This window comes from Melopsittacus undulatus, chromosome Z (genome assembly GCF_012275295.1).
Source record: "Melopsittacus undulatus isolate bMelUnd1 chromosome Z, bMelUnd1.mat.Z, whole genome shotgun sequence".
In the NCBI taxonomy this organism is placed as follows: Eukaryota; Metazoa; Chordata; class Aves; order Psittaciformes; family Psittaculidae; genus Melopsittacus; species Melopsittacus undulatus.
The window spans coordinates 70,986,641-71,014,533 of NC_047557.1; the positions used below are offsets into that span (position 1 = coordinate 70,986,641).

At 42.4% G+C, this 27,893-nt stretch overlaps 2 protein-coding genes across 2 annotated transcripts in view; one reads left to right on the top strand and one right to left on the bottom strand.

Moving 5' to 3' along the window:
- PPIP5K2 (diphosphoinositol pentakisphosphate kinase 2) overlaps window positions 1-1,739 on the bottom strand; it is a 49,478-nt gene extending 47,739 nt beyond the window's left edge. Inside the window, exon 1 of the mRNA XM_013127571.3 lies at window positions 1,637-1,739. The gene's annotated coding sequence lies outside the window, so the exon portion shown is untranslated. The remainder of the gene's footprint in view (window positions 1-1,636) is intronic.
- GIN1 (gypsy retrotransposon integrase 1) lies at window positions 1,558-27,181 on the top strand. Its single transcript, XM_005143443.2, has 9 exons — window positions 1,558-1,719; window positions 4,924-5,038; window positions 13,524-13,669; window positions 14,522-14,715; window positions 15,800-16,105; window positions 16,843-17,031; window positions 17,127-17,294; window positions 17,764-18,052; window positions 23,803-27,181. Exons 3-9 carry the CDS (start codon window positions 13,531-13,533, stop codon window positions 24,099-24,101), a joined length of 1,584 nt encoding a protein of 527 aa, XP_005143500.1. The 5' UTR covers window positions 1,558-1,719; window positions 4,924-5,038; window positions 13,524-13,530; the 3' UTR covers window positions 24,102-27,181.
- The last annotated feature ends 712 nt before the right edge of the window (window positions 27,182-27,893 follow it).

The window sequence follows — 27,893 nt, forward strand, 5'->3', positions numbered from 1 at the left end:
GAGGAAATAAGAGGTCAGGCATACCTCCTGTATAAAGACAGGCTGAGAAAGTTGGAGCTGTTCAGCCTGGAGAAGCTGTGTGGAGACCTCATAGCAGCCTTCCAGGATCTGAAGGGGGCCTACAAGGATACAAGAGAGGGGCTCTTCATCAGGGACTGTAGTGATAATACAAAGGGTGATGGCCTTAGACTTTAACAGAAGAAGTTCAGATTAGATATAAGGAACAAGTTCTTCAGTGTGAGGGTGGTGAGGCACTGGAACAGGTTGCTCAAAGAAGTTGTGAATGCTCCATCCCTGGCAGTGTTCAAGGTCAGGCTGGAAAAGAGCCTTGGGTGATACTGTAGTGAGATGTCTCTGCCCATGGCAGGGGGGTTGGAACTAGATGATCTGATGGTCATTTCCAGTCCTAACTGTTTATGATTCTATGAAACATAAAGCAGAAATAGCGTAACAAATAACTGTAAAGAACAGCTTTTCAACTTAGAGCACCAAATACAAGTGGTATAGATGAGACAGGAAACCACTTATCTCATTGTGGTTGCAATACCAGTCTTCCTGCTTGTGTGAGGAGAAATCAGCTACTACAGGACAATCAACAAGTGACAAACCCCAGCATATTCAAAGCTTAACAACACTCAGTGAGGTTCCCGGGTTCAGGAAAACACCATTACAACAAAGGGAAGTGTTACATAGGCCACTCTGCTCATACAGCTCTCCCATCTCAGCTCCCTACAGGCTATTTTTGGTTACTATATGTAACTGATTCTCAGCTGTGGGACCACTGCACTTTTTTTTTTCTCCTAGCTTGATTTCAGAATAGATAGCAATCTCCCTTCGCCCGGTGTAAATTTTACACCGCTAATTTATAATCAGTTTTACACCCCAGCTAATTCATCATCAGCTGTGGGACGTTAGCAGAGAGCCCGAACCCTGGTGGTTTGAGGTAATTACCCCACCCGTTTATGAACGCTGCTTTTCACCCCATGAAGCATTCCACTGGGTTTCCGCTAGCGCAGCACGCTGCGAACCCGGGTCACGGCTGCTGCAGAGAGATCACTGCCGAGGACGGAATGACCTGCACAAGGCCGAATGCTCCCAGGCCGTGCCCGCCGTGCTTTAATGGTGGTGCCGCCGACCCAGCATCATGCACAAAAAGGACCGGGCGCGTTCCGCCCACCCCGACGCCCGGTCTCCCACCTCAGCCCGCGGACCCGCCTCTGCTTCTCACGAGGCTCGGAGCGGAGCCGCCACCGCCTCACTCAACATCCTCGCCCCGCCCCGCCCCACCCCACCGCCGCCCCATCACGGCACCGTGGGCCACCGACACCGCCCCTCCACTCTCTGCAGGGGCAGCTCCGCACCGCCGCTGGCGGACAGATCGCAAACCGAGGCGGCGATCCCTCACCCCGTGTAAAAGGGGATCAGTGCAGCAGGTGAGCAGCATCTAAAAAACCCACCTCACCCGCCGCCGCGCTGCCCCATTGAGGAGGAGCCACCGCCCCGCCCCCCGCCGCGGCACGCCCCCACCGCCACTTCCGGGAGCGCCACATAGGTCCCGGGGCACAAGGCCGCCGTTGTAGTTAGCCGGTAGGAAGGGGTCAATGCTACGGCTGCTGGGATAAGGCCGCACCGGTACCTGTGGTGGAGCAGTGCGTGCGGAGGGAGCGCCGGCGGCTCTTCCGCGGTGCTCAGGTCTCGCTGCGGAGCCGGAACGAGAGGGTGAGGTTCGACGGCGGAGAGAGACGGGGGTAGGGAAAAAGATCGCGTCGACGTCGCTTCGCGCATGCGCAAGACTTACCGCGCGGACTTGCGTGTAGGGCAGCGGCAGCTAGGGACTACCACTCCCAGCGTGCCCTACGCGGGTAGGTGCGATGTTGGCGGCAGCGGCGGCGCGGTGCATGCTGGGGACTGTAGTGTTGGCAGGAGGGAGTGGGGCTGAGGCGCGGCGGTATGGCTGCGCTGGGGGATGCTGAGGGCGGGCGTGACGCTTCCCGGGAGGAAGCGCCCTGGGAGAAGCGCCTGGCGCGGCCGTGGTTGTGAGCCCTCTCAGCTCCGCTGTCGGCCTTTAGGGCCTCGGCTTTTCTGACCTTGTGTAGTGGTCGTAGTAAGCGATGCCGGGGTGTGTGCGAGGCGGCAGGCGGCGTGAGGGCGCTGTTAACACGCTTTGCAGCGCCTCTTGGGCGGTACCGTGCAATGCAGCTCCCGTCTTGACTCGGGTTTGCCCGTGCGGTCCGGTGTGCCAGTGGCTTGTTAGGAGGTGTGACGGTGGAGGTACCTCAGGAGTGGGGGTCTTGTGAAATGCAGGGGGCCCTGTAAGGTATGGGTTAGTGTCCCAGAAGCTATGGAGGGGTGTACGTGGGTGTGTCTGTCATACAGTCATATGGGTTGGAAGGGACCTTCAAATGTCATCTAGTTCTGACCCTCTGTAATGAGTAGGGACATCTTAAACTAGACCTGGTTGCCCACGACCACATCCAGCCTGGCCTTGCACGTCTTCAGAGATGGCACATCCGCCACCTCTCTGTACAACCTGTGCCAATGTTTTACCACTCTTATTGTAAACAATTTTTTCCTCACGTCAAGTCCAAATCTCCCCTTTTTTAGTTTAAAACCATCACCCCTCATCCTGTCGCAACAGATCTGCTAAGAAGTCCTTCCCCATCATTCTTATAGGCACCTTTTATGAACTGAAAGGCTGCAGTAAGGTCTTCACAGAGTCTTCTCCAGGCTGAACATACCCAACCATCTCAGCCTTTCCTTGTAGCAGAGGTGTTCCATCCCTCTGAACATTTCTGTGGCCCTCCTCTGGACCTCTCTTTACAGGTTACTGCTAGCACTTTGGCTAGAAAAGATGCATTTGAGGCTCCATGGGGAATTCCTGTCTCTGGTAGGAATTACAAATAGAGATAGGGGAGGTACTCAAAAGCTGCATTAAAAAAAAAAAAAAACAAAAAAAAAAAAAAAAAAAAAAAACAAAAAAAAAAAAAAAAAAAAAAAAAAACAAAACCAGCTGGGGTTGTGATGGGAGAGGTCATTAAAAAGCAAAATAGTAAAATGTTAGCAAGTGTAACTGTTTTGGCTAAGACAAGCCAAAGAGCCCTGGTTACATGGAAGTTTAGTTATCTTTGCCAGATACTTTTCCTTGTAAAGCAGAGTATTTTTTCCAGCTTCAAAGGAATTAAGGATCAGTTGCTACTTATGAAAGTGTTTGATTTTTATGTACTACTAGATTATGAGTTATCTGAATTCTAAATAACAAAATGTTATTTTCAGTTCAGGTTTTTTAAGATTAGGCTAAACAAAGTAAATTGGGTGATGGGCGGGTGGGGGAGATAGGGGGAAACAAGTAGGGACATAAGAAACTAAATATCCAGGAGGAAAGCTCATTTGATATTGTGCTTTCAGACAGCAGTCCAGCAGACTATCGATACACTCTTTGCTGGATCGGGATCCTGCTATATACATTAAATGTGTACTATATGGATACTATAAATGTGCACTACATGGATACTATATAAGCATTCTTTCTTTGCTGGCTTATGCATGCTATTCCAGACTTCTACAGCAGAAACTGCTGATGCAGAAATGAGCATAGAATATTTGTTTGGGTAATTCATAAGCAGTGGTCTTGCTCAGGTGTACCTTACTGCTGTGCAACTTCGCATTTTTAGAATCTATAACCATGTACGATGTGGAGATTATTCACTGTTTATGACAAGCATTCAAAGAGCAGAAAGTACTAAAAGAATAAAGATTGTCCTGGAACTTCTTTTCCTGCCATGTGTGAAAGTCGCTTTCAAGCCAAAATGGTCCCTCCTCCCAGTGGTTAGGTGATAAATCATGCCTGTCTAGTTTTGACTTCTAGCCATGCTTGGGTGGCTGGAACACTGCTTTGGGATGTGATAAACACATAAATGTATTGGCTTTCGCAAATCATAAGTATTGCTATGTGGACATAACTGTGTGAGTTAGCAATAACAGAAACAAAGCTCTCTAAGGACGCAGGATTAGACAACAAGTTGAAAATAACCAGAACTCTTGAGCAAACTGGAGTCATATAGCAAAAGAATTTGTAAAGGTAAAAGGAAAGGGGGAGGGGGGTCTTGATATGAGGTAAGCTAGTGCCTGGAAAACATAGGGTTAAAGTACTTTTAGCTTAAGTTAGGTCAAGGATAAAGAACAATGTTTGTGTTGTAAGTCTGTGGTGAGATAACAGGACTTAGTGGTCCCACTAAACATGAGTGAATTATTTCACACCATCCTCCTAGTTATCAGTTAGTTTGGAGACAGTGCCCTCTGAACATCTGCTAGCTTGGGATACTCCTTGTCTGCCCATCCTGTTTTGCTTGCAATAAGTTTTGTACAAAGGTCACACTGTTCCAAATCTTTGCCAGCTATCAGAAAAATTACAGATATGTCTGGTTTCAGCTAGTTCTGTGATTACTGAGGCATGCAACTGTGCCAAAGGTGAAAAGTGCACCATGAGGAAGACTGCTTACTTCATTAATACTTACTTCATACAGACCTCTGCCCACAGTCACCGGAGAGCAGTGTGCAGTACACTGAGAGGAGGAGACTTATGATAATAAGCTCCTGGAGCTAGTTATAATATTCCCTGCCTGTAAGCAGGAATTATGAAATATTGCAATTAATGCAACAGTGAAAGTATATAAACCTGTAACAAATTGTAATCAGTGAACCTCTGGCTACTCGTCAGTGCTGTTGCTTTTGCTTTATTGACTTTGTCCCTCAATAAAACCCTGTTATCTCGATTAGAGGAGTGAGCTCGTGTTTCACAACTGGGGGCTTGTCCAGGAGAAAGCCTGCCTTGCTTCCATGGTCCTAGGGGAACTCGAGCAAAAAATGCGTCCTGCTGATTTTGACAGTTTGCTCAGTTTCTTCTGGTCTCATCGGCGATTGCAGGTTATATCCTGGGCAAAGAAGGAGACTCATAAAGCAAAAGCGGCGTGGGGGCTCCCAGGGAAACTGTGGTCACCTGTAATTCATGTGCACAAAGACCCGGACAAGAAAAAAGACTGTAAGTATTGTTTGGTTAGGGGGGATTATGGGGGTGATTGGTGTGTGAATGAGACCCAGACCGGGTAGCCTGAATCTGTGAAGTGAGTGCAGAGTCTTTCTAGCCGTGGTTGCAGTATCCTGCCAGGGAATTGGCCAGTGAAGAGAGGAAGTGAACGAGTAATTGAAGAAAGACTGAAAGACCCTCCACGGTATAAGTATCAGCAACGGGCAGGTAAGCTGAGTCCCGGAAAGAAAGGAGCAAGGAGTTACCAGCTGAAATGCCTCCAGACAGTCCACTGGGGCTTATTGTTAACTAACAGGGAATATGGTTCATGTGCAAAAGGAAAGGATAGGATAAATTCAACAGCAGGAGGCACAAGACAATGGGTGTCAGGGGCTCTACCTCTAGGGGACTAAATACCATCTAGAGCACTTGATAAATTTAAAAGTAGGACCCCAGGGGGAGACATTGGAGTTTTTAGTCAATACAGGGGCAGACAAGGACCATCACTAGTGAATCATCAGGTATGTATCAGGTAAAGGGGATACCTATAAGTCGTAAGGAGGCATCCTATGTGAGGTAAAGAGTGTGGGTGCTTGCCCCAAGGGTTGGTTTGGTAAGGTATCGATACAAGGGTAACTGTACTAACAGCTTTACAAACCTTTGGCAGGTAAACAATGGCTTAAGATTTACGTGTTACCAATTATTGGCTTGGACGACATTACGTGTGAAGCGAGTGATTGAGAGATGGGCCCTTGTGTGAATGAGTGTTTCTTGTGAGCAAGACGTGGGATACCTATAAAGTGAGTGGGGAGTCCTGATCCATGGTTCTGTGTTCTCCATGAGGAGAGTGGACAGAGATGGGTGAAGCATGTATGTCCTTTGAAATTGAACCTATTGTTGAGTTTTGGTGTCCTATCCACCGTAGTGTTGTGTGTTAACCAATTTTTGTCTTTGAATGTTTTGTTTGTGAGGATAATGTGTGTGGGGAATTTGGTTGGGATTTTTGGAGTGTTAATTGCCTGAGAAATTGGTCTGATTGGGACTGAATTGAGCATTTGGGTGAAACAGCACAAGTAATTTGTGGGAATTTCTGAGAGCTGAAGAGCCAGTAGAGCAATATAGGGGTTAACTGTCAAAGTAGTGTTCAAGCTCCCTGGCGCAGGGCTCGAACTAGCCCTTCACCTATCTGTCATCACTGTAGTTTGTATATCTGAGCTAAGTGTCCTGCTTGTTTGAAATATCTCTTTTGGTGGGAGACAAGAGGTTTATCTACAGAACTGTTTGGAATTTAGGTGTATCCACTGTGGGTGCAGCACTCTGTTATACCTTTTACTCTGGGTAAGATATTATTGTTGTAGGGCTAACTGTATCATATATCTTAAAAGGATTACAATGGGAGGACAACAGAGTGGGGGGATTCTCAGAAAGAGCCCATTAGGTTGCATTTTAGGTCATTGCAAAGACATAGGGGTGCCACTGGGAGGAAGTGTGCATAAGAAGACTCTGATCAAATAGTGTAGTCAATGGTGGCCTTTATATAAATTGGAAGATGGGAAAAAGTGGCCCTTCAATGGAACTTCTGAACTATAATGTATTGTTATAATTGATGTTGTTCTTAAAGTGACAAGGAAAATGTGATGAAGTGATGTACGCAGATATGTTTTTCACTTAAAGAAACCACCCGGCATGATAGACTGAATATGAAATTGATATAGCTCTGCCAGATCCCTTAATTTTGGCTTTGGAAAAGGACAGGTTAAAACAGAAAGCTAAGCTGGAGAGATGGTATTCAGCCTGTGATACTGGAGAAAGATGTTTAAAGTTAAAAAGAAAAAAAAAACAAAAAACAACAGAGTAGTCAGGAAGGTAGGCTGGAAAATTATGTATCACAGATACCTCAGAGGGAAGCGCCATCTGCATCTGTCCTATCTGATATTGATAAGGAGGAAGAGACTGCTGTCACTGGCACCAAGCGGCAGATGCACATTCCGAGTTAAGAAAGGGTTAACCCAGAAGTGCTGTTGCAGAGGCAGGCATCTGCAGCCCCTGCAGAGCAGGGTGAGCAACTGTGAGGAGAAAAAAAAAAAAAAAGGGAAAACCAAGGGGGAAAGGAGGGGAGCTGGTGCAGCTCCTGTGTTTGAGCATGGGATGAGTGCTGGGGCAGGCAGACAAGCGGGAACAGACATGCTGACAGATGGGACTGAGGGCTTGCTGGACCGTCACTGGACAAACCCTTTTATTTGTATGAAGTGATATTAATTAGTAACAATGATTTAACATTAATGATGGACAAAAGCCTAAACCCTGCTCAGCTCTTCTACAGGGAGTCAAAAGAAGGTTTAACCCATAACTGTTTAGAAGTAATACAATACCAGACCAAAATTCAGGAGGATTTAATGGAACATGCCCTCCATAACTGTGAAAGAATATATGTGGACAGATCTTCTGGATGTCTACAGAGAAGAAGGATATCAGGGTATGTGCTAGTTAACAACAAAAGATGCAAACCATTGAAAAAGGGAAACTACCCTTAAATTGGTCTGCTCAAACGTGTGAGCTATATGCTCTGAAGAGAGCCTTAGAATACCTAGCACATAGGCAGGGAACTATTTATACTGACTCGAAATATGCATTTGGTGTAGTGCACACCTTTGGGGAATTTTGGGAAGAACGGGGACTTTTAAATTCAAAAAGGAAGGGATTGATTCGTGAATTGCTTATCTTGGAAGTCTTGGAAATGTTAAAATCACCTGAAGAAATAGCTGTAGTGCATGTTAGGGGACATCAGAGACGAATGACACCTGAAATAAGGGGAAATAATCTAGCAGATCAAGAAGCCAGAGATGCAGCTGAAAATGGAATTGAGAGATCATGTTCATTCTGTTACCTGAGGAAGAGGAATTGGAGATTCCAAAATTCAGTGAGTTGGAAGAGAGATAGTTGAGTAAAATAGGAGGAAAACAAGATCAACATGGGAAATGGAGACACCCTGATGGGAGGCAACTCCTTTATAAACCACTGACCAGACAGATATTCGAAAACATACATCAAAAGACTCATTGGGGCACACAAGCCCTATGTGACCACTTTTTAAGGGAGTGTGGATGTACTGAAGTTTTTGGGTTAGCAAAACAAATAACTGATAAATGCATGACTTGCCAAAGAGTGAATAAAAAGCTTATAAGAAAAACTACCTCCAGGAGACATGAATTGGCGATGCGGCCCTTTCAAAGCATCCAAATAGATTTCACTGAACTCCATCCTGTGCAGGGATGGAAGTTCCTATTAGTAATAGTAGATCAGTTAACTCATTGAGTGGAAGCAGTTCTGGCTGTCAGAGCTATAGCAAATACAGTATCAAAAAACCTTTTGGAACTAATTATCCCTAGATATGGGATAGTTAGCAGAATCGACTCAGATAAGGGAACACATTTTGCATCAAAAATTGTACAGCAAGTAACCGAAGCCTTGGGGATAAAATGGGAATTGCACACCCCATGTTATCCTCAAAGCTCGGGAAGAGTGGAAAGAATGAATCAAACCTTGAAACAAGCATTAACTTAACTAATAATTGAGACCCAAATGTCCTGGGTAAAATGTTTGCCTTTAGCATTGTTATGGATTTGAACGCAACCCAGATTGGATTTAGGGATATCTCCTTATGTTCAGATAACCTTTTATGGTAAGCCAAAAAGAGACCGCTACTTATGAAGGAGGAGGGATGAGTATCAGAAAATATATCACCACAACAGCTCAAACTCTTGAACATCCACGATTAAAAGGATGGATTACCCAGACAATGCCTTTAGACTTTAAAATTCATAACATTAATCCCAGGAAGTGGGTACTGATTAAGACTTGGAGAGAGCAATGGGAAGGTCCCTTTCAGGTGTTGCTGACAGCGGAAACTGTGATCCGAACAAAAGAAAAAGGGTGGACCCATGCTTCTTGAGTAAAAGGACCAGTGGAAAAACCTGTTACACAGACTCTAATGTCATCTGACAACCCACGGAAAGTAACTCTTAAAATGACTAAATAATCATCAAGGGAGGGGGATATATGTCTTTGCACAGATGGTTTGGACTAGGCCAATTTGAGGGCCTAGAAAAGGAAACATTGGTCATATTTCAGGAAGGGACACAGTGGGAACCAATAACAAACAATAATGAGAAGGCAGGGGTATACAAGGCAGAATATAGTTGGAATGCTGTCACTATTGATTGGGAACTACCTAAAGCAGAGAACTTTGTCTTAGACTCAGGGAAACCCCGAATAATACCGTGTCTAGAGTGCCTCGATAAATTCCATCCAAGTTGGATTTTGCAGGAATGTCTGCAGTATAAACAAAGGTGGTTTTGTTCCTCCCATAAAAGGTCAGTACTCTGCAGTAAGTGTAATTGGAAGGACAAATCAGAGACTAACTTTATTACTCTTGTGTGTGGAAAACCAAGGCTTATCCCTGAACATTGGAATATACCAGAAGAAGAGTGGGAAAACATTGTGGAAAAATGTCAGAGGAAGTTTGCCCTGAGTTGAAAAACTGATAAAGCACCTAAATAAATAAAGGATAATAGAAGGCAAGACCTGATTGATCTCTGTTCTTACCGTCGTGAAGTTCACATATACCTGCTGTGGGTAGCAACCCCATAGGCATGGGAGGCAGGGGTATAAGTCATACTCGATCTCTGTTAGTCCTCTTATGGTATTCCCCTTTGGGAATGCAGGCAATATCCTGTAATAAGTGCTGATAAAACACCTATATTAGAGGCGTACAGGGTAATTACCTCATTACACACACACATATAAATAACGTCTGTTATGATTCAAAAAAACTGGAAACCTGCACCATGGGAAAACAGCAATTTTAGGTAGCTAAAAATTTTGGAAAAAGGGGAATAAGATTGTGGATAGGTTGTCCACAAGGGGAAGAATGGATATGTTTTAGTAAAGCAGGCCACTGGGACATTTCGGATGGATATGACTCTGGGAATAATACAACCTGGGTTTTTCTTACTACTGTCCCAGGAAGGTAATAATTTGGGAGTACCAGTATATGAAAATTTAAAAAGAAACAAATAATCGATAATCAGATTATCCCAAAGATGGGGAGAGGATGAATGGTCCCCAGAGTGGATAATAAAAACCTGTGGGCCAGCCACTTGGGCACAAAATGGAAACTGGGGCCAAATACGAAATTCCCCACAATTGCCAGAAATTTGTTTGTGAGCTTGACAAGAAGACATGGCAAAAGTACTCAATGTAAGTAATTATGTTTGTGGAGGTACCAATATGGGGGAACAATGACCTTGGGATTCAAAGGAAATTAATATTACTAACAATAATATGTGGAACTCAAGCAAAGTCTGGAGAGCAAAACAATGGGCAGTACAGATGAGTATCATTGGTCAAAACTGTTGGCAAAAGTCCCCTGGGAGACAAGGGAAAAAGCCATTGGGGGGTTTAATTTGTGAAAACAGTAGAATTTGGAATGAAAAAATAAGAAACTGGGCAACCTGGGGCCCTCCTTCAGATGTTGCAGATGGAGGGAAAGATTGGACTTTAAATAAGAATCCTGGGGATAAGTGGGAAGCTCCAGAAGGTCTATACTGGATCTGTGGTAAATATGCATACTCCGAATTACCCGGGAATTGGACCAGAACGTGTTCTGGGACCAATCCGACCAAGTTTCTTTTTATTACCAATACGTAGGGGGGAATGATTAGGGGTGCCAGTCTATTCTGATGTATCTGAAATATCACAGACAAAAAGGGACCTACAGATTAGAAACTTGAAAGATAATCAGTGGCCCCTGGAGGGAATTATTGTATATTACGATCCTGCCTCCTGGGCTGAGGATGGATCCTGGGGATACCAGACTCCTATATGTACATTAAATGGCATAATTAGGTCACAAGCAGTCCTAGAAATTGTGACTAACGTAACTGGTGATGCATTAACCGTATTAGCCAAACAGAATAGCAAAATTCACAGAGCGATATTTCAAAATCACTTAGTCCTGGATTACCTTTTAGCCCAGAAGGGTGTGTATGTGGGAAATTCAATCTATCCAACTGTTATTTACAGATAGATGATGAAGGGAAGCTGTCAAAAGATAATTACTGAATGAAAAAGGTCGCATGTGTTCCTGTTCAAAGCTGGGAAGGGTTTAATTTGGATATGGAAAAATGGTGCAGTGATAACTGGTGGAACCTTGAGGTGTTAAGAGGAATCCTGCTGGGCTTTGTTTTGTTAATAATTGTTCTACTCGTTGTACCTTGTGTTGTTCCCCTGATGAGTAGAATGGTCCGTAGGACCATAGAACAATTACGATTTGAAATAATTACTCCTGAGTGAACAGAATCAAAAATCAGAATGTTAAAAATTCAGTCTCATGATGATCTGTTTGGGAGGCAAAACTAATCTTTGAAAAAAATGAACGAATGAGAAAAGCCAGAAATGGAAATTATGGCTCAAGCCAAATAGATTGAGAAAAAGAAACGGGGGGAATTGTGATAAACACATAAATGTATTGGCTTTCGCAAATCATAAGTATTGCTATGTGGACATAACTGTGTGAGTTAGCAATAACAGAAACAAAGCTCTCTAAGGACGCAGGATTAGACAACAAGTTGAAAATAACCAGAACTCTTGAGCAAACTGGAGTCATATAGCAAAAGAATTTGTAAAGGTAAAAGGAAAGGGGGAGGGGGGTCTTGATATGAGGTAAGCTAGTGCCTGGAAAACATAGGGTTAAAGTACTTTTAGCTTAAGTTAGGTCAAGGATAAAGAACAATGTTTGTGTTGTAAGTCTGTGGTGAGATAACAGGACTTAGTGGTCCCACTAAACATGAGTGAATTATTTCACACCATCCTCCTAGTTATCAGTTAGTTTGGAGACAGTGCCCTCTGAACATCTGCTAGCTTGGGATACTCCTTGTCTGCCCATCCTGTTTTGCTTGCAATAAGTTTTGTACAAAGGTCACACTGTTCCAAATCTTTGCCAGCTATCAGAAAAATTACAGATATGTCTGGTTTCAGCTAGTTCTGTGATTACTGAGGCATGCAAACTGTGCCAAAGGTGAAAAAGTGCACCATGAGGAAGACTGCTTACTTCATTAATACTTACTTCATACAGACCTCTGCCCACAGTCACCGGAGAGCAGTGTGCAGTACACTGAGAGGAGGAGACTTATGATAATAAGCTCCTGGAGCTAGTTATAATATTCCCTGCCTGTAAGCAGGAATTATGAAATATTGCAATTAATGCAACAGTGAAAGTATATAAACCTGTAACAAATTGTAATCAGTGAACCTCTGGCTACTCGTCAGTGCTGTTGCTTTTGCTTTATTGACTTTGTCCCTCAATAAAACCCTGTTATCTCGATCAGAGGAGTGAGCTCATATTTCACAAGGAAAGCCCGGATTATAGTTTGAATGCATGGCCCTGGCAGGTTAGGTATTTTGATTGCTCTTCACCAGCACTGTTTAACTGACAGAAACACTAGTTAATCAACTTATCTGAAACAACAAAACCAGGAATTTTACCCTGGCGGCCTCACCTTCCATTCTGCTGTTACCCAGTTTACCATCTCGGTGGATTGCTTTGGCTTGTGCTATCAGATATAAATTTTCAAGGAACTGATGTGCAAGCCAGGATCACTAGAAACAACCAGCATTTGCTAAGAAGTGATGATGTGGTAGACCCCAAGCCTGATCGTGCTCTTGCAACATCGGTTAGAGAAGGATCAGACTGCCATTCCATGTATATCTTTGTTGCTGCTACAGCAGATCTGGGAAAAAAGCCCTAACCAAATACTGAAATCTCATAGAGCCTGCATGAATAATTCTGCCTGTGAATATTTCTGCTAGTCATTAATTGCTGATTATTTTGATGGTGTCCTTGCCAGACCCAAGCATTTCCTGTACTAGTGATGTATTTTATAATGACATTTCAGTCTAATGTGATCAGGGAAGTCAGCTCACGTCAGGGAATGAACCTGACATGCAGAGTCTGGCTTTTGACTTTTGACTGTAACTGTCAGATGAATTAATGAACAATATAAATTTGTCAGTTCCTGTCTGGGAGGTTGTTTCTCCCCATTTGTTTATGTGTTGGTTTGGGTTTTTTTCCCAACTGGGGTAGATTTTTGGACATGCTTAATTTCCAGCACGCGTCCGTTTGAGAGCTATCCAGATTTTTCTCTCTGGTCTTATTTCCTGCCCCGTAAATACAAGTGGAAGTCCACATTGTTTGGAAGTTTTAAAATGTAAGTTGACAAAACCAGCTTTGCATAGAACAAAATTAGCATGTCAAGCAGTGTCCCATATTGGTTAGGTTGATAGCATGGAGACACTGCAAGCAGTGCATGGGATGGTGTAACATCCCCTCAGATGTTATCTTATCAAGATACCTCTGAACTACAAGGAAACCAGTAAAAACTGAAGATGTGCTCCTCTGGCAGTTGCATCATGTAACAGATAATGTGTGTATTTTGCTCAGGTTCTCAATGGTCCGTAGTGGGAAGAGTGGTGGGCTTCATCTGAAGCAGATTGCCTACTACAAGCGAACAGGGGAGTATCATCCCACAACGTTGTCAAGTGAAAGAAGTGGAATCAGGAGAGCAGCCAAAAAATTTGTTTTCAAAGGTAAAAATATTCTCTCAGACTACTTGAAAAATAGATTTTTAGATGGAGATTTGCTGATAAAAGAAAGCAGTATCTTGCTCTGCAGCATACTATGATTTTAATACAGAACTCTGCTCAACCCTGGTTAATATGTAACAGGATGTTTACAGAAACAGAAGCTTAATCTGCTTTAGTCATTTCCAAGCAGGATTTATTTATCTAGCTAAAAGCCAAACCTTCTTCTAGATACTGCGGAAGTACGTAGCTATTGCAATCCATAATTCAAAGGACTACAGAAAGGGAAATCCAGATCTGCAATGCTTGGTCTGGTCTGGAGTATGCTCTGTGGCTGGGCAAGGATGTGCAAGGATGACTTTGCCATCTGTCATTTTAGAGCCTCCTGGCCCTTCCCACCTTTATTCCTCCCTGCGAAGAAGTATATGAATCTCTGTAGTCTGCTGTGCTCTTTCCAGTCCCATCAAACCTGACAAGATTATGTATACAGAAAGCAGGGGGGAGTTAGAGTTGTGAATTGCAGTGTCAGATTGCTGGCAGGCAGACTCTAAACCTGGTAACAAGTCCTGTCTCTCCTTCCCACCCTGGCACTAGCTTGTGTTTCAGTCAGACTTCCTGTGGGAGCACTGTTTGCATTCTGACTTGCGCTTTTAATGTCTTTTGTCCACGCTAATAAACATAGGTAAGGCTTTTTGAAGGAAGTAATTAAAAGTATGTATAAACAAATAGCTACATTCACACAGAAGTGAATTGAAGTTGGTTTAATAAATTCTGTACCTAATCATCACCAGTAATTCAGTAAACCAAACTAAAGACAAAGCACTTGCATATAATTTGCTGATACTTTTCTTCTTTCAGAAAATAAATTGTACTATGTTGGAAAAGACAGAAACCAAATGCGCCTGGTCATTATTTCAGATGAAGAGAAGAAAAAAGTGCTTGAAAAATGCCATGAAAATACTTCTGGCACTCATCATGGCATATCAAGGACACTAACTTTAGTGGAATCTAACTACTACTGGACCTCTGTAACAAATGACGTCAAACAGTGGGTATGGTCTCATAACTACAGAATACTTTTTAAATGTAGTCTGTTAGGAATGTTTTGTAATCCTGTGACTTGCACACAGCAAGCACCTATACTGCTTCATGATGAGGAAATGTAAGCTTACAATCAGATTGTAAATGGTCTTGGCAGAGCACAATATTTACTTTCTCTTTTTCTCTTACTACTGACCATGAGGCTTGCATTTGCTGTATGCTACCCAGTGGTGAGGAGCCGTCCTGCCTTTAAGTATGCAGAACATGTCTGGTCCTTAAGAAGGATTCTTCTTGCAAGTAGTGTTACACATCTTTGTTGGGATGCAGCATAGCATCCTAAGGATATGTGGCCAGAGTGGCTGCTGGCACATAAGAATATGAAAATTTGTTCAGGACACAGTTAAATAAATCTCTGCTTGGGAAAGTTCCTTCTCCTCCTTTGCCCAAAGATACATGGACATGAGCCCCAGGCAGAATGTGATCCTTGTGGAAACTGTATGTAAATGTCCTTTGCAGACAAATTACTATTGCTGTCAGTTTGCTGCATCACCTGAATGCTTTGTGGTTTATTCACAACTGTAACATGAACTGAAATGAGTCTTAGCTTTCAGTTCAGACTTGGGCAAAGGGGCTCTGTTCTGTGAGTAAAGCTGATCCATGTTATGCATGGAAGATTGTGTTTACTGCCAATGTTTTTCAATCACAGCATACACAGTAGTACCAAAAAGGGAATGACTGGTACTTTGTTTCGATCCCAACTGCTTCATATTTTCTTTAGTATTTACACATAGTAATGGATATTAAGATTTATACTGTGTCCTTAAAGGGCACGGTGATTTCAGGAAGGAGACAGTTCAGCTGTTTATTCCTGCATATGCCCTTTTTCCAGCCTTCACTGTTGCTTGGCTTGGGTTATATGCTGGTCCTGAAAAATCTAAGGGTGAAGAATAGGAAAGATGTTAAAATTGATTTGTTTCACATTGCCTGATCCCATCCAACTTGCAGAGGAATAGTGGAGATTTGTGATCCTACTGATTGTCGTAAAACTTCACCATCACTTTTTATTGATAGCATCTTCCCTTATTTTTGCACTAGGTGTATGCTTGCCAGTATTGCCAAGTGGCAAAGAATACAACCACCACAGCACCCAAACCACACCCAATCAAAGCAGAGGATCCTTGGGCAGCAGTCACTATAGACCTAATGGGACCTTTCAGTGTTACCAACAGAAGCCACAAGTACGTCATAATTATGACAGATTTGTTTACAAGATGGACTGTTATCTTGCCACTGCATGACATTTCAGCAGCTGAAATTGCTAAGGCAATCACAAATGTGTTTTTCTTATATGGGCCACCTCAAAAAATGCCAATTGATCAAGGGAAGGAGCTTGTTCATCAGGTAATTATTTACATGGCTGTTCTTTCTCTCTCTCCCTCTTTTTTTTCTTTTTTTTTTTTTCCTTTCTTTGAAAAACCACATATATTTTCCCTGGTAGTAAATCTGTAGTAAATCCACATTATTCTTGAAAAAGACTGTAAAATCTTTTTCTTCAATTAAAAGAAAAAAAAAAGGAAAAATGTTAGTACATGTGGAAAACGACAAAGCAATTATTTGCTGTTGTAACATTATGCGATGTTTCCCAGGACTTTATTCTTTGGATAAAGAACAAAGCAAAATGATTTTCTGGTAGAATTAATGCAGATTTTGTCACTCATTTTAATTGGCACAAGCTTCCACACTCCAACATGCTGTGTTTAACAACCATATTTAACATCCATATTGTCTGATATAGCAGATAGCTAGGGATATTTTTGACATTGGCCTATAGCGATTATGAAGAACTTTTCATACTTTTATCCACTCACAAATGATGAACGTGAGACTGCGATACAGAGGAAAGAGCAGATTGAGTTAGTAGTAGAAATGTGGTTAGAAACAATCAGTTACTGTCTCCTAACCCATACTGATTCCTTTAGCTCTTACTTTTGACCCTGGACTGTTTGGTGGGAATATGTCTAAGACTTTAGCTCAATCACCATCACATCAACAAAAGGGATGGAAGACTGAGTTTGTTTACTTGAACTGTGATACAGGAGAGGGAAACCTTCAGTAATTGTGTTCTTCTTCTTTTGAAGATAAATGAAGAACTGTTTGCACTGTTTGGAATGAAACAAATTGTGTTGTCTTATCCTCAGACAGATCACGTAAATGCAAGAACATGCAAAACAATCAAAGCTTTCCTTAACAAATACTGCATCAACCATCCAAATGATTGGGATGAGCAATTGTCTGCTATTGCCTATGCTTTCAATTTGACAGATTTGGTATGTCAAGGTTCTTCCTCTTTTAACTGAAGTCCCCCAAAATATCTCAAAGCTCTATGCTAAGTTTGCTTGCTTTCTGCTCCCCGTTTAAATAGGAGCCAGGTCAAACCACCCCATATATCCAAATGTTTAATCGTAACCCACACGTTGCTGAGCCAATGAATATATGTGCAGAAGGAGAATACAGTGTGTTTGCCAAAATATTTGAAGCAACTAAAACAGCCAGTCAAGTTCTAGAAGAAGAGAAGACCTCAAATTGCCAGGTAAATGTGTTTACTAGTAAGAAGCCAGAAGATAAAAATCTTGAAATATAATTGAACTATAAAAGCAGTGTGGGGGGTTGTGTGCTTTTTGGTGTTTTGGTTTTGTGGGGTTTTCTTTTCTATTTTTTTGTTTGTTTGGTTGGTTGTTTTTTTTCTGCCTGTGATCCCTACATTCCAGTGTAACAATTTTCATATGTATTAGGAGGGAGTAACCTTAGAAGAGACCTGTTGCCAGAAGATTCATATCTGACTTAGTGGGCTGTGTATCTAAGAAACTGAAACCCATTACCTATGGGCTGTTGATTTATAATGATGAATTCAATTTTTCCAGAATTCTTCAACCCTGCATACTGAGTTACACACATCCAATCCACTCAGTGTACTGCTTCTGCATTATTAGCTATTTCTATGAAAATTCGTTGTTAGTTTTGGAAAAAAGAAAATGTGATTCATATATATTTTTCTGCAGGTGGAGAAAAACACTTCAGGTGAACAGAAAATCAGAAACAAAATAACTGTCAAAAGGAAGCCAAAGCAATTAAATACCCCGCGACTTAAAGTTGGTCATGAAGTCCTCAGGCAAAGAAAAAACTGGTGGAAAGATGGTCGTTTCCAGTCGGAATGGGTTGGTCCTTGCATTATAGATTGTATCACAGATAATGGCTGTGCAATACTAAGAGATGTCACAGGATCCAGGTTGAAAAGACCCATCAAGATGTCTCACCTCAAGCCATACATAAGAGCGTCCAGTGAAAAAGGTATATGTATGTGTGTGTGCATATTTCATATATATGGAGAGATTTAACATTTTGGTGTTGTTTGGGTTTGGGTTTCATTTCTTTAGGGTTTCTTAACTTTTCTGTTATGTCAGTTTTTAGAAAACACAAGCTTCTTTTTGGTTCAGGATCCTTGAAAAGGAAACCAAGCTCCACTCTAATTAGCATGTGCAGTTGAGCTTTGGTTATTGAAAATGCATATAAACTACATTGAGATAATAATTTCTTTCATCACCCCTTAAAGCTGAGGGATTTGCAAAGCTGAGACTAATTCTGGAATTTCATGTGAGAAGGCAATACTTACGCCAGTCATCAATTACAGATTTCATAACCAAGATACTGTTTCCATGTTGTGTTTCCAGCACACTCTTTTTATTGTTGGACAGTCACTCTGGCTTCCAGTTCCTTGTTAAACTACTGATCCATAAGGAGGAAGTCATATGCATGTCAAGCCTGCAGATAATTTCCAGCTGTTACAATGACTTTAGTAAATTGTGTCATATTATAAAAAGTTAAATGTAGTTGCCTTTGTAGGATGAGAGCATAGTATGTTTACCAGTAGCAAAGCAGTATGTAAACGTAGAGTCTCTTTCCTTTCCCAGGAAGTGACTAAAGATCAGTTGTCTGATACTGGCAAAAACTTCAATGATGAATGGTTATGAATACTTACAAATCTTAAAATTATAGACTGATATTTATATATATTTTAATTGTGTAGAGAGGCAAACCAGTTTTCTCCAAAATAATAGGTGTTTTTTATCAAACAGCCTAACAGCAATCAAGAATCAAGAGTATTATTTCAGGTGGATAAGAGCAGTGAAACTGGGCAGTGAATGGCATAGTGAATGTTATCTGTTTTCATTCATAAAGAAAAGCATGTATCTTTGTAACAAAGAGCTTCTCTTTAGTAGCAGGGGTCTACTTTTTGTTTTCTGCAGCTGCTATGGTGTAAGTCTGGTGGCAGATACATTTAATCGTAATCCAGACATTGCTGAGTCAATGAATATACATGTGGAAGGAGAATACAGTATGTTTCCTATGGCATAAGTCTGGTGGCTGTCCCTCCAGGCTGGTGGCATAACCTTGGATGGCAACAAAGCATTTGTAATGTTCTCTGAAATCAAAGTGCAGAAAGTATGTCTTGGCCAAGGATATTTATGTCCTTGCCTCCCAACTTTGTGAGTGCTACTAAAGTGTTTTGTTTACCTTGCTCAAAAATCTGAAGTGTGTCTTGCATGTATCACACTTTAAGTGTGTGAATTTGGGAGTTTTAAAGGGGAAAAGCAAAGCCTTAAAATGGGGTGCTACTTTTTTTTATTTGAGGAAAAAATCTTTTGCAGGTAAGAACAAGCAATCAGAAGCGAAGTGGGTTTTTTTTCATAATCTTTTGTAACACTCTCTCAATCCTGAGTCAGTGCATTGATAGAGCCCTTGGTACAGGCATCACAGGCTTGCAGGCTGGGTGTACCTGGGTTGCTTGCTGCCTGTGTGTTTTTACAGCCAGGAAGAAGTTCCAGGGGACACCTTATGCATACATAAATATACATGTCTGAAGCAACATTTTGTCTTCCTTGTTTGAGTGTAGTTTGGTTTAAATATTAAAATCAAGAGAATGCCTCTGTGTCCTGTGTCAAATGATTTAGGAGTACAAATTGGCAGATTTAAGACATCTGTAGAGAAGCATGGCCAGAAAAGTGCAGTTTCACCTCCACAATAGCTCCCACAAAGGTCCCTGTCTGGACCTACATCTCACAAAGGAATTTGTAGCCCCTTGTATGGAGTTATGTGTGTTGAACAGCTCTTCTGACTTAATAGAACACTTTGTTTCACACTAGAATTCTCATGTTGTTTTGAGGTAACTTCAGAAAAGATGCCTTCAACACCGGAGCATGGGGAAAACGCAGTGTCTAGGAGTCTCAATCCTGTTCGGACAAAGGCACCAAAGGAGCCTCAAGTCCCCAACAGGACTTATCCAGGAGATGGCTGCTCGGCTGACATGAGGTGCTGACTCATAGGCAGCTGTGCCAGGAGGGATATCACCATCCTTGAGTGGGTAAAACATCGCCCCAGGGAGCATGTGCGACCAGCCATACAGCAAACAGGGCAGGCAAATGGGGCTTTAATCCAGGAAGCTGGGAACTTGTAACAAAAAAAAAAAAAAAAACACAAAAAGGATGAAGAAGACAATTAAAAGCAAGGGGCTTCCTCTAAAATCCAATGTCCCTACCCAGAAGCACTTCACAGTTCTGCAGGGGGCTGACGAGGAAACACACACCTCACCAAATGAACATCCTGCTGATCCACCTGTAAAGAGGATACTTCTGGTGCCCTCAGGAAAAAGCAGCGGGTCATAGTAGTAGGTGACTAATTTGAAAGGCACAGAGGCACCATCTGTCAGCCTGACCTAGTCTTGAGGGACGTGTGTTGCCTACTGGGGCCTTGGATCAGGGATGTTGCTGAGAGGCTGCCTGGTCTAGTAAGTCCCATTGACTATTATCCACTTCTAGTGGTCCGTGTAGGTGCCATCAGAAGCCTGGAAAGTATTAAGGACTACATAGCCCTGGGAGAGGTGGTTAGGGGCTCTGGGGCTCAGTTTTTTCATTGATCCTCCAGGTCAAAGAGAAGGTCAGGTGGATTTGGCAGGTTAGTAAATGGTTAGAACGGTGGTGCCATAGTCAGGAGTTTAGTTATTTAGAACATGGGACTCAATTTGGAAGGCCAGGTCTACTGTAGGCTGCTTTGGTAGGAGTCTTGCCAGGCTGGTCAAGGCAACTTTGAGCTAGGTATGTTTGGCGAGAGGGGCATTATTCCATCCCAGCACTTCCAGTCAGTTGCCAGCACCTATAATAAATGCTTGGAGCAATGCAGGGATATTTTAGCCATTCCAGCCAATGAGCTGGCTTAATTTGGAACTCAGCTCAGATGCATCCGTACAATCACCCTTAGTATGGGAAATAAACACGAGGAATTAGAGGCGTGTGCACAGCTACGGGGATATGATATCATTGGCATCACAAAAACATGGTGGGATGACTCCTGTGATTGGAGTGTTGGAATGGAAGGCTACAGGCTCTTTAGGAGGGAAGGGCCAGGCAGACAGGGAGGAGGAGTTGCTATTTATGTTAGGGGTAGCCTGGAGAGTATGGAACTCTGCCTGGGGATGGGTGACGAACCAACAGAGAGGTCGTGGGTCAGAGTCAAAACTAGAACAACGATGGGAGACATTACTATGGGGATCTGTTACAGACTGCCTGCTCAAGAGGAACCTGTGGATGAAGAACTCTACAGACGGGAGCAGCCTCATGTTCATGGGCCCCTGACATCTGTTGGGGCAACGGTACGGCCTGGCACAAGCAATCCAGGAGCTTTCTTGATTGTGTGGAAGACAACTTCCTTCTGCAAGCAATAAAGGAGCCGATGAGGAGATGTGCCCTGCTTGACCTCGTGCTCACCAACAGGAAAGGGCTCGTTGGAAATGTGACTCTCCAGGGAAGTCTTGGATGCAGTGATCACGAGATGATCAAATTCGAGATCCTCAGGACAGTGAGAAGAGCGTGCAGTAAGCTTACTGCCATGGACTTCAAGAGAGCAGACTTTGGCCTCTTCAGGAACCTGCTTAGTAAGGTTCCATGGGATAAAGCCCTAGAGGGCAGCTGGGCCCAAGACTCTTGGTTAATATTCAAGGATCACCTGCTACAAGCTCAGGAGTTGCATCCCGACTAGAAGGAAGTGCAGCAGGAGGGCCAGGAGACCTCCTTGGATGGATAAGGAGCTGCTGAGGAAAATTCAAAGGAAAGAAAGAGGCTTATAAAAGGTGGAAGCAAGGACAGGTGGCCTGGGAAGAATACAGGGATGTTGTCCGGGAAGCTAGGGACCACGTTAGGAAAGCTAAGGCCCACTCAGAATTAAATTTGCTAGGGATGTGAAAGATAACAGGAAGAGATTCTATAGTTATGTAGCGAATAAAAGACAGACTAGGGACAATATAGGCCCCCTCCAGAAGCTATCAGGAGAGCTGGCTACCCTCGATTTGGAGAAGGCTGTGGCTCTTAATGACTTCTTTGCCTTGGTCTTCACTGCCAAAGGCTCTGACTGCACCACCCAACTCTTGGAAGGCAGATGCAGGGACTGTGAGAATGAACCTGAGGCCCACTGTAGGAGAGGATCTGGTTCAAGAGCATCTTAAGAGCCTGAACACACACAAGTCCATGTGACCTGATGAAATCCATCCACGGATCCTGAAGAAGCTGGCAAATGAAGTTGCAAAGCCACCAGCCATCATATTTGAAAAATCATGGCAGACAGGTGAAGTTCCTGATGATTGGAAAAAGGGAAATGTAACCCCCATTTTCAAGAAGGGGAAAATGGATGACCCGGGGAATTACAGGTCAGTCAGTCTCACCTCTGTGCCTGGCAAAATCTGGGAGCAGGTTCTCCTGGAATGCATGCTAAGGCACATGAAAAACAGCAAGGTGCTTGGTGACAGCCAGCATGGCTTTACTAGGGGAAATCCTGCCCAGAAAGCCAACCATGTCCTAGGCTTCATCAGAAGGAGTGTGACCAGCAGGTTGAAGGAGATGATTCTGTCCCTCTGATCCTGTGAGACCTCACTTGGAGTATCGTGTACAGTTCTTGTGTCCTCAACATAAAAAGGACATGGAACTGTTGGAACAAGTCCATAGGAGGGCCACAAGGATGATCAGGGGACTGGAGCACCTCCCATATTAAGACAGGCTGGGAAAGTTGTGGCTGTTCAACCTGGAGAAGAGAAGGCTGCGTGGAGACCTCCTAGCAGCCTTCCAGTATCTGAAGGGGAGCTACAAGGATGCTGGAGAGGATGCTTCATTAAGGACCATAGTGATAGGACAAGGAGTAAAGGGTTCATACTTTAACAGAAGAAGTTTAGGTTGGATATAAGGAAGAAGTTCTTTACTGTGAGGGTGGTGAGGCACTGGAACAGGTTGCCCAAAGAAGTTGTGAATGCTCCATCCCTGGCAGTGTTCAAGGCCATGTTGGACAGAGCTGTGGGCAACATGGTCTAGTGAGAAGCACTTCCACCTACGGCAGGGGTATTGGAACTAGCTGATCTTAAGGTCTCTTCCAACGCTAACTATTCTAAGATTCTATATAAGCAAGATAGGCCCTAACGTCATCTTCCAAAACTGAAGTATTAATGCCATGTTGACAGCTGCACTTCCAATTTTTCTGGTTAGACTGTTTTCATTTTATTTGAACTCATTTGGAAAAGTCAAACACTGTAACCATGTTGGATAAAAGCTCAATAGTGTTGTTACAGTAGCACTGGCTGTTATTACCTTTATATTTTGTAAATCTTATATTTCTGTTTTTACTGCTTACAAAAGCCTTTTGTGCTGCATAAAGATTTCCCAGCAAGATCTTGGAGTAGCCCTATTTCTCTCTGTGGGTGCACAAAAGGAAAGAATCTGCATATCTGTTTATTTGAGGTATTACTTTGATAGGTAATTATGACAGATGTCAAACTAGTCACTAACCTAGCAAAGAAAAACTCTAAAACTGTTGCAGGCATTATTTTGTGGATGTAATGAGATGCAGTCCAACATGTGATGCTCAGTGAAATTAAAAAATACACTGCTATCACTCAAACATTCTTGTCTTCTTACAGAAATTGTTTTAAAAAGTAAGTTACCACTTGACTAACATTTTAAGTATGGCTTGAAGGATCTGATTTGATGGCTACTTTTCTTTTACAGACAACCATTACTTTTTACAAGGCACAGTAGTTGTTGACCATGACTATATTGGCTTACCTGAACGATCCTATAATCCAAGGCAACAAGACTCCGTTGCGGAAGGAGAAATAAATACCTACGCAAGAGATGTCGTGTCTGCTGTACAAATGCCACCTGCAGCCTGCAAAGACCAGGAGTCAACAGATGGTAAACATCAGTCTGAGCTGACAGAAGATCATTACATTGAACCAAACACTACAAAGACAGAGCAATGGCCTTCACCTTTTTCGACACTTCAGACCAAGACAGAGGATACTTAAGCGTGGTCTTAAGTTACCTGTCATTGACAAACAGTTTGGAACTTCTGTGGCAGACTGGAAAAAAAAATCCATAGCCAAATCCACTTTTCTACTTTATGGATATAGAAGTATATCCATATAGAAGATATAGAAGTATTGCAACTACCCACTGGCTAATTTGTATGGGCGTTAAGAAGGGATTGCTCTGTTACCAAAAACAAAGACACATGTTCAGCTACTGTATGAATTTAAGAACACTGTATGTGTCCAGTAGTTAATTTATGTGGGTGTTGAGAGTCCTTCAGTGACCAAAAGTACACTCACAGCCTAGTAAAAGCACATGTTGTCATCATGTATTTGAATTTCAGATACAGTTGGTAGAATAGCTGTTTGGCTGTACCTGTTATCCTCTCAATTGCATCACAGTCAGGACACAATGCATCATTTTACTGTAATAACCTTTTCATTAATCCTTAGATAACTCATTTCTGATGTCATCTAAGGATTAATGAAATGTGTGAAGGTACTGTAGGATGAATATAATCTAAGCAATTTGATGTAAATTTTACCTCCAGTGTAGAGAAGCTGGTGTCTTCCTGTTATAAACCAGTTTCTTATGCTGAGAAGCTGCAACTTTTGATTTCTGCAGCTTTTAGTTTCTAGTCTAACCCACAGCTCTAAGATTTGATGAAACAGCAGAGCTGCCAAAATCAGGTACATGTAGTGTTCTGCACGTGAAAATATGTGGCCCTTCAGCTGCTCCCACTTACCGAAATTCTGCTAGGGTGAGCAGTTTGAATTTCTCAAAATCTTAAGCATATTTAGAATTCATTTTTGCTTTTTTTCTCCCCAAACATCTGCTTTCCCTATGGCTATATCTTCCCAGGGCAGCTACAGATTTGGAGACTTACACTGCCAGTGGTCAAGGGAAAGGTGAAGCACTGGTATTACTTATTCTCTGAATTCCTTGAGTAAATTGTTAAGGGTTTGGACTTCCTGCTGAAGAAGATGGTATTTCAGCTGAACAAGAATTATTTCATGTAGAAAAAAGATGAGTGCGAGTCAGTTCTTTTTATAGAGGATTGACACAAAAAAAGACAGCTAGCAGAAAACTGAATTTAGAAATTCAGCAACTTTAATACTGTGGAAGGTTTGCTTATCTTGCTCTCTGAATGTGTGCATTCCATCTTATCTCTGTGTTGAATGTTTTGTGATTTGTAAACAAGTGGAGGAAAGTATTTACGAAGAGTTTTCTGTTAATCTTAAATCGTAAGATGTGATCCTCAAGGCTGATTAGGTTATGTAACTCGTATCTTTAAAAGGGACCACAGCTGTATAAGACAAGACCTCAGCCCTATAACAGAATCCTATTTTAAGATTCAAGTGAAAATTACTTAAAGCATTTTGTGTCTTTTGAAAATCCAGTCCTGCGTATAAACTTTTTCTGCTTGAGACTGTTTCAGGAAAAGGGTAATGTGGGGCAGATGGGGATGCTGCCTTAATGGCCTCCTCCTCTATGCCAGCTCAAAGATGAACTTGGAGATGACCAAGCTTCATGTTGTCGTTGTCATTGACAAACATATGCAAGCTGAGAAGACCGTCTTTCTGTTAGCTGCTGTTGCCCCCAGGCCACCCTCTCCCTTGAGGACAATTGACCTTTATAGTGCAGACAAGGAAGTGGGCTTGGTAAATAATTTGTCTTGTTTAAATTAAGTGCTAGGAAATCCTGTCAAACTAGTTGCAGAAGGAAAAAAACAAACCCCACATGTAAATATGACATAACCACTAATTGTTGATTAATTTTTTTTCACCCAGTAATAAGCACTGGGGTTATATGGTATTTTTTCCCTGGACTAGTAGCTAAAAGACAATAATCTGTTTGGGTGCTCTGTGCCTTGGGCATTGGATGTTCATGGCATGATGATGATGTGGCAGCCTAAATTGTTCCTATGCTAATCCTTTTTAAGCCAACCCCTTCTCCTCCTTACGTACCTTCATTTTTTCCACTATGATTGACTAAAGTGCCATCTTCTGCTAGGACAGATTTGTTATATTGTGTGTGTGCACACATGAAATAGAGTGCATGCAGAAAAAAAAGGTTGGGTAAAATGGGAGTGTAAGGGAGCTCTCTACAAGACTGTTTTCTGCTTTGTTAGGTGTAAGAGAAAACTAGACCCTCTTTTTTTTCTTACCTCTACTGATCATTTCCTTATTTGCACACAGCACAACAGAGCTGTTTTCTGGGGAAGCTCCGGGGCAATGCAAGTGCTGTGTACTTGTTATAACTACACTGGAGAGAAAGAAAATGCTACAGTGACAGAGGAATGGGAAAGCCAAAAAACAGTTTTCCATATTGTGTAATCCTGATCATTCAGGCTTCCTGGTAATTTTGATCTACTATATTAACAAGCAGACATTAGTGCCTCTTCAGCGCACATAAGTGGGCCTTCTCTGCATGTGGGAGGTTCATTGGAATAAAATATACGGGTTTCAAACTAACAGCATGAAAAACAGTCCATGGAAACTGTGAAAAATGCCCACCAAGAAACCTGAGACATTGCAAGCAGCACACTGGGCTTCAGGAAGTTTAGAGAAACCACTTGCACACTTGCAATAGCAAAGCCGTGTTCAGTGTATGCTTGTGACCATGGTGAACTGTGACCTGCCTACATTTGGTCTGTATTTTAATCAATACATGTATTTTAATACATACATGGATGTCCATCTCTTTTTCACTGGCACATAGGTTTGATTTATGATAGAACAATTTTGTAACAGAATTCTTAGAAATTCTGCATTCTAATTGAGTGTGTGCCCCATCGTGGCAAGCTGTTTAGAGAGGAAGAGCAGAAGGAAGTACAGCATGAAAGAAAAGATGCAGATGTCCTTATATCACACAGAACTGTGAATGTTTATGCTTTGGGTTTGATTGCTCACTGTTTGGTGCAGAACACAACAAAAAACACCTGCTAGTGGAAAGATGCTGTACTCAAAGTGTTTTACTGTGGAATGAAAACTTTTCACCTCTTGTTTGAATACTTCCTGAACTTTTGTATAGCATTTGTCCATTCCATGTTAAGATGTTCTTGCTTTCCACCTACAGCGACTTAAAAATTTTTACTTTCTCCCTAGAACTGAATGCTCCCTGGTGGAGGGCACCAGTCATTCTTGATTTGCTTTTCACAGCAAGCAGTTAACAAACCTGAAAATACCGCTTGTAAAAGTCATATAAGCTGCTTTACTCATTTGCGTAGGTGTGACATCCCTATCAATGCCCTTTGCAGCAGACATCATTACTCTAATGACTTAGTGTCATAGTAACTTAGTATTTTCCAAATGTGTAATGGAGTATTTTTGGGGATTACACTGGAGTGGATGCTTTCAGTTAATTCCCTGGACTAGCAAAAAATGAAACATGTGGGCCCTAGAGTCTCACAAGGTGATGAAGACACAGCAGTAGTCATCTGTTGGCCTGAGAGTACACTGCCCACCTCTGAGTTCCACAGAAAGAAATGTCATATTAGAAATTACCAAGACTGTACACTTTTAAATTAGAAGGCTAAAACTGACACAAATAAACAGGATTTAGCAGTGTCTTCAGAGGTGGGTGCCCTGGAGACAGAGGATACAAAGAAGGCAGAAGTGCTGAATGCTTTCTTTGCCTCTGTCTTTACTCCTGCAGACTCTCCCCGGGGACCCCAGATTTCTATAGCCACAGAAGGAGTCAGGACAAAGGAGGAGTTTGCTTTGGTAGATGAGGATTGGGTTAGGGATCAGCTATGCAATCTGGACATCTATAAATCAATGGGTCCA